Here is a 7,500-nt window from a genome sequence, read left to right on the forward strand (position 1 = left end):
TATAATAAAACTCGATTCCCTATAAAATACAACTTTTATCAATTATGCGCCATTACTATATATATATATATATATATATATATATATATATATATATATATATATATGAGTGTGTATGTGTATGTGTGTGTATTATTCGATTAAAATTAGATTTTGGAAGCTTGCAGTTTTTCTGAGGCATATATCTCTTGTTTTTTTTTTTTTTTGTTTATATATATAAACATGATATATCCCATGCGTGTTATTCGTTATGATATATCTCGTACGTTATTATGTCCTATATGAAAATTCTATAAAAAATTTGCCAAAGCTACAAATATTTGTACTTATTACTACTGTACAATATGTTTATCTCCATTCTTTCAAGGTACATACGACATTTTAACGCGACCGTCCTCCCGTCCCTTCTTTCTTATGGACCCTCATCGATATCTCTTTATCTTACACCACTTTGTTACAGACTTATAAGTTAGATTGTTTGCTTTTGGCACTCATACTTTGTTCCTCTATATCATGTATTTCTACTACCTCTTCGATGCTATCCTCATTTTCTGATATATCTTGAACATACGCCATCTCTTGAATATCATCAGACTGTATCGTAGAATTTGTTTCATGCTGTGCTATACCATACTCTTCTATCTCGTACTCATTCGTTTCGTGATAAATATATTCTGTCGCACCTGTATTAGAATCCTCATTTCCTATCGTTAATACATTTTGTTGAATTAAAATCTGATTACCATCCGAATCGTTAGCTACCATCAATACAGCACCACTCAAATTATGAATTTGTACATCGTTATCTCTGGTCTCATTGTCAAATTTAATCTCCTCGTCTAAATTTTCCTCGTAAGAATCCACCTCGGAATCGTTGATACATTCGGTAATTTCTAATTTTTCATATCTATTTACGGAATTACAATCTACGTTCCGTTCGTCTATTTCCATTTGTCCATCCTCGTTGACCGATATACTATCTTCCTCCTCGTTGTCAATATTTTCAAAATCCTCACACCCGTACTCTAAATTATGCGTAGACGCATTAGCGTTCATATCTTTGTCGTTATCCGTATTTTCGTAATAATTAATGGGATTCGACATGGACGAAGTCGTACCTCTTTCAACGTCGTTACCATTTTCAGACAGTTCACACATCTCTAATTCTTTTTCATCGTTAATCGTCAACGGTACCATAGGACTAAGCTTGTGTCTCATATCGTCCATAGGATTATTGTGTCGTTCCGATTGCTCCTGTTCTAACAAAGGCATAATTGGACTCAAAACAGGTGGACCATCGTCGTCCGTAAAATCCAAATCGCTTCTTCCTTCCTCGACAGTTTCCTTAACGTGAAAATTGTTCAACTTCGTACCATTAACCGATTCTTTCAAATCCAATTCTTCCTGTTGTCCCTCTTGATTAATATCTTTAGTTTCTCCTACCGCATCCGTATTCATCATTAATTGCTCTTCCAAATTTTCTTTCCCATCGATATTCCTATCCTTATCCTCCTCTGCGCATATCATAAAACAATTCATCTCGTTTAAATTTTTATTATCGATCTCCGCGGAATTCTCCGAATTTTCTGAGTCGGTATCGTCGCTTTCGGTATTGCACGATACCTCACCTATTATCGCCCTACTGTTAGATCTAGACTCAGCCTCAGAATCGTTTTCCTCTTCCGGTTCCTCCTCGTCGCTCGTACTGGTGTTACTAGCGCTATCCGAATCCTCAGAATTTTCTGAATTCTCGCTGTTACTCTCCTCCTGTGTTACGCCATCCTCCTCCGGTTCCGACTCGAAATCTTCGACTTCTTCGACCTCCTCGACGACCGACGTCTCATCCCCGATCAAACTTCCCTTCTCGTCGTTTTCATTCTTTATATTATCTTCTATGTTACTACGACCGGACTCTATCTTCTTGTTGCATTCCAATATATGTTCAGAAAATTTACTCTCGCTTTCGAAATTTAACTGACACTTCTGACACCAAAAGTTTCCAACGTAATTAATGTGAATGCTCATATGTAACAATAATTTGCTTCTTGCGTTGTGATAACGTCCGCACGTTTTACACGTGAAATTATTTCCCTCGCAGGATAATATCGCGGCATGTGTGGCCTTCAAATGGTCGGACAGATCCTGATAAGATTTACATAATTTCAAACAAACCCCACAAGTAACCGCTGCCTCCGCTCTGTGAAAACGAATGAGATGCTGCCACAGATGCTTTTTCGCTGGCCATTGTTTACCACAAACTTCGCACGTGCATTCGGTATTCGTTGATTCGTCGTATACCTTTCGAGAATCTTTCCTAGAGCATTTCACCGCAGTAGGAGGTTTCATGTGCGACAATGGCATAAGATTCGGTACTGGCTTCTGCCCTGATAACTGTAGATTGATATCTTCAAATAAATTAAAATCTGGAATGTTTAAATTCGATTCGTTCATAAACGAGGAAGTTTCTTCTTTCTTTATTTGATTATTATTCTTCAAATGCGTCTCCAAAATCGAAGTTGGCATAATACTTTGCATGTCCAATCTGTTGAACGCGTTACGCCTCGTGCATACGTTGATGTGATTCCAAAACAACGTTTTCGTGCAGAATTGTTTTTGACAATTTTTGCACTCGAAATTCTTTCGATTTCTCATCTTCCTTTTGCTATTGTCGTTGTTGTCCGGCTTTATCTTTTTGAACATACGAATTGGATCGGTATTGTGAACGTTTTGATAATGTTTCGCCAATGTGTGACAATTCAAGAAAATCTCCGGACACATCTCGCAATCGTAGGTGTCGGTTAACGATCTCCTACGTTTGGAATTGTTCAAATCGTCCTCGCACAAGTCCTCGTCGAAATCCAAGTCGTCCGGTTCTTCCTTGACGACTATATCCGCTGGTACTCCGTCGTACTCGTCTACCTTAGATCCGATGTCCATGCGATACTCGAACGCAGCTAATTGATCTTTAGAAATGTTATGAACGTGCTCATAATGATCTCTGATATCCGAATCGTTCGTAAAAACAGCCAAACATTGCTTGCACGTTCTAAACACCTTCCCATGACATTTCTTCGTGTGATCGAACGCTTTCCATTTAGACGCGTACTGTTTCCCACATACCTGACACGTGTTCGGTTTGGATAAAACACTTTCGTGCACGTCCTCGACGTGTTTCTTCAAATCCTTTGGATCTTTCATAGGTATCAAGCAAACTCCGCAAGACACCCCAATTTCGTTTCGGTGCAAAGATAGCACGTGCATTTTTAATTTCAATTTATTCTCGACGGTATCACCGCAGAAGTCACAAACGTTCGGACTTATGTGATATTTATGATCCTTCCTATGAGCCTCCAAATCTTCCTTCGTTCTGAATAATTTTTTACAACTAATATAGTCACACGTAAGATCTGGATGATCCATATGCTTAACCCGATTATGTGTCATAATACCCAATTTAGAGGTAATAGTTTCGTTACATAAATGGCAAGTGTACGTACTATGATGATTTTCTATGTGCTTTTGTAAACTCGCGCGATCTTTAAATATTCTTTCACAGGCACGACAACGGGTCAACAACGCGCCTGGATCTTTTCTATAATTCTGACAACCTTTCATGTGACGTCTAAGTAAGTACCGTTTATGAAATCCTTTATTGCATTTTTCACAATAATGCAAAACTCCGTCTTCTACGTTCGAAGATTTGAAATTTACTGAATTTTTATTATCCTTTCTAACTTCTAACTCGTACCTATGAATTTTGGCTATGTGTGCCGCTAAATGGTCTTTAGACGCACTCGTTTTCAAACAGTAAGGACACGTTATGTCTACGTGACCTTTGTGTACCCGATTTACATGTTTCCATAAATGAGACGTTCTGCCGTAACACTTGTTACAAAGATCACACGGAAATAGACGGTGCACAATACGTCTATGACTGCATAAACTTTCCAGATTTGGAAATTTCATATCGGCACACAATTCACATGTTAAATCCATTTCTGGCGGTACACTGTGCTCGTACTTGGACGATTCGTTCAAGGCATCGTTAATACTGTTATTATCATATCCATCGATTTCCAATCCATGAATTTTTCTATGTCTTGACATTTTAGACTTATTCGAATAAGGTCTACCACATATGTCGCAACTAAAATCGCCATTGGTCAATGGCCAATGTTTAGTTTGCACATGTGTTTTAAGTTGCAATACATTCGGAAATACTTTGAGACAAACGCCACATATAAGTGGCACTGTATCGGAATGTACTCCCATCACATGCTTCCAATAATCGACTCGGCTACCCCATAATTTACCACAAACTTCACAAGTATTTGGCGAAGGACCTTGTACCGAATGATGGTGGTGTACGTGTTCATTACGCAACGCCTTCGTGGCAAATATTTTCCCGCAGTCGTCCCGTTCGCACTGCAAATGAAACGTGAGAAAAATTTACCGATTGAAAAATATTTTATCATCGTCCGCTCCGTCCTCTCAAATACATCAATAATATTTTTATTCTATACAAACACATACCTTTATACTTGGTTCGTTACTATGCGTGCTACTGACATGTAACCAACGTTCCCATTTACTGGGATGTGAACTACCACAAAGCTCACAGACAAAAAATAAATGATACTGCGCTCTGTTACCAGTACCATTCATATTCCCTGGATTTCCATTACCAATGGCATCTACTATCGGTGCCATTTGTTCGAACTAATGAAAAATACAAATATATATATATATATATATATATGAATTACATTTCTGTTTCTTTCTTTTTAATCTCCATTATTGTTGGAAAAAGTTAATTATTGACTAATTATATTCAATATCATATAAATCCAAATATATAAAACCTTATGAGCGTTTCTCTGGTGTCTTATAAGATGATCCTCGTTTGGAAATGATTTATAACAAATATAGCAGTCTATTTTTTCTCCCTCGTCTCCATCTCCAAACTCCAAAATATTTTCACTTACTTCGTTACCATTTAATGTTTCGTTATAATAATTACTGTTTAACTGTACAAAATTTGCGGGGTCATAAGCAGGATTTACATTATGTATCGATACGTGAGCAATTAATTTCTTTCGTGAATCGTGTTGTCTACCACATATTGTACAGCTATACCTAAAATATAATGGCAATTAATATTAAACGAAATAATGTGATATTGTTATGTGGTAATATATTCTTTACACGAGCGGATATAATATTACAAACGTACCTTCTTTGTTCCGATACTAGCAACTTTGATCCTCCGTGATACATGTTAACGTGACTTAGGAGTTGTGTATTGTCAGAACATATTTTTAAACAGACTCCGCAAGCAAAAGCAGCACATTCTTTATGTGTCGCACGTATATGCAACCACAATGATGCTCTATCATTAAAATCTCTTGTACATATTTCACATACAAAAACTGTCTCCATTTCTACCATATTTTCGTGATTACTCCTCTCTTGGTCTTCATCTTCATTTTCTACATTTGTCTAGACGCAAAGAGACAAAATACATTATATACACATATATATATACATATAGATATTTAAACATTAACAATTTTTTTGTCATTTCAGAGTTACCACTTACTTCTGGAGACAGAGCAAACTCCGAAGGTTCCTTTGCGTCTTTCTGATCGGACATAGGTATCGGTATCTGTTGACCCCATGATTGCGTAAGAACTACTCTTTTTAAACACTTATCACTATCTATAAAAGGGCATGGGTCTACACCATGCGATACCAAGATATGTCTGCTGAGTGATGATTTTAAAGTAAAGTCCTTTTTACACAATATACATATATAAGGTTTGTCAGCATCATGTGTTATCTCGTGTTCTTTAAGATTTTCCACTGACGTAAAACTTTGAGGACACATTTCGCAGTACCACCTCTTCTGCATTTCACAGCCATCTGTCGGTAGATAATATTCTTCTATTTGACATAATCAAACGCAGCAATATTATGAGAATTAGAATAATAAAAGTACATTGACGTATTACCTGTTTTCACTAGTTTTTGTGGACTACAATTTGCTCTTGTTTTATCATCCAAATCTCTTTTTAAACCACTCCCCTTTGTCAACGCCTGTTTCAGTATCGTAAGCTGTGGATTTTTAGCTAATTTTGCTTCCGCGTTTTTAAATCCCTTGTGCTCATCGTCTGTATCCATACTGGATATATCCGAAGTATCGATCAGACTTTTACTATTGTGTGATTCACTCTTAATATCCTGTTGCACTTGCAGCTCTATTCGTTGTCCGATACATATTCGACTATGAATATTTAAATCTGCTATACTCGTAAATTTTTTGGAACACATTTTACAGTAACATTTGGTTTCCGAGCGGAAGAGGGGGTTTGGTAATTCGGACGGTGCCGGTAATCCCGCATGTCGCGATTTTATATGTTCTTCAAGATTTGTTCGTGTTGAATAAATGCGTGAACAATACCCACATGTTACGGCAGGATGTCCTCTGAAGCAAAATTATATTTTCTCGTATTTACACGTTACATCTAGCTTATAAAATTATGTCGTTTCATAGAATAATGAAACGTTTCGAAGGAAAGTATTCTTACCTGTGCGTAGTAGATACATGTCCCCATCGATGTTTAGCCGTTGAATAAGATTTGTTGCAAAGATCACATTGATAAGGCCTTTTATAGGAAGTATGATCGTCGGTGATTACTTTCTCACCAATGACATCGCCTGCACCCACATGAATTCTCGCATGAAGGGACAAGTGTCCTTTAGAACTGAATGCCTTGTTACACAATGAACACACATACACTTCGTGTTGCTCCGATGTATGTTGAAATACTGTAGATTCTTGCGTTACCATAGGCATATTTTTGGAACTTGTTTCTTCATTATCTTCAGTTACCATTGGGGTCATTTCTAAGAAATCGCTAGGATTCGTTTCCATATCCATTTCATATTCGTCAGATTTTCTATCTGAATCATCTATTATCGTTGCCTCTTTTATTAAACACAAATAAAGAATTATAAATAAAGATAATACATTTTTAAAGCCGTTTTCATAGTTCATTATATGTAGATATACGCATATACCTTCATCCGTGCCACTATTTTCAAGAAGTTCTTCTATTTCATTATCCGCTTCTCCATCGGAATTTAATCTTGGCGGTGTACCTAGAGCCGCATTAGGATTTACTATGGGAGCCTCTGGGATTAACATGGGTATATTTTCTTTCTCCTTCAGAAACTCTGGATGTACATTACTGTACGGCATGTAGTTACTTTTGTCCCCATTATGTGCCTGTGATTTGAAAACATTTATATCGTATACTTTATAGGTTATTCCTTTTAAGAATATTACGTATTATGAACAAATAAAAGCTTACTAATTCGCTAGGAGGTAAATATCTTTCCAGCAATGCCACCGCATTAACGCACGCTGTCCTGAAGTCATAAAAATTCTCCAGGTTGTACATACAGCGATAACATAAACACTTTGGCAGACGATCATTT

General features: G+C 36.9%; 1 protein-coding gene across 2 annotated transcripts in view; it reads right to left on the reverse strand.

Moving 5' to 3' along the window:
- The window catches only part of LOC127061822 (zinc finger protein Xfin-like), a 15,626-nt gene that overhangs the window by 4,599 nt on the left and 3,527 nt on the right, over positions 1-7,500 (reverse strand). The window contains exons 2-10 of one of the 2 annotated variants that reach the window (XM_050989205.1): positions 7,374-7,500; positions 7,081-7,288; positions 6,588-6,987; positions 6,012-6,484; positions 5,600-5,943; positions 5,234-5,499; positions 4,863-5,136; positions 4,534-4,719; positions 1-4,425 (exon numbers count right to left, since the gene is read on the reverse strand). The exon at positions 1-4,425 is cut by the window's left edge and continues 4,599 nt beyond it; the exon at positions 7,374-7,500 is cut by the window's right edge and continues 8 nt beyond it. In XM_050989205.1, the coding sequence (XP_050845162.1) occupies positions 463-4,425; positions 4,534-4,719; positions 4,863-5,136; positions 5,234-5,499; positions 5,600-5,943; positions 6,012-6,484; positions 6,588-6,987; positions 7,081-7,288; positions 7,374-7,500 (6,241 nt within the window). In that variant the 3' untranslated portion in view covers positions 1-462. The remainder of the gene's footprint in view (positions 4,426-4,533; positions 4,720-4,862; positions 5,137-5,233; positions 5,500-5,599; positions 5,944-6,011; positions 6,485-6,587; positions 6,988-7,080; positions 7,289-7,373) is intronic. The other variant, XM_050989206.1, reaches the window with a different exon arrangement.

The sequence above is a fragment of the Vespula vulgaris genome, chromosome 2 (genome assembly GCF_905475345.1).
Source record: "Vespula vulgaris chromosome 2, iyVesVulg1.1, whole genome shotgun sequence".
Lineage (NCBI taxonomy): Eukaryota > Metazoa > Arthropoda > Insecta > Hymenoptera > Vespidae > Vespula > Vespula vulgaris.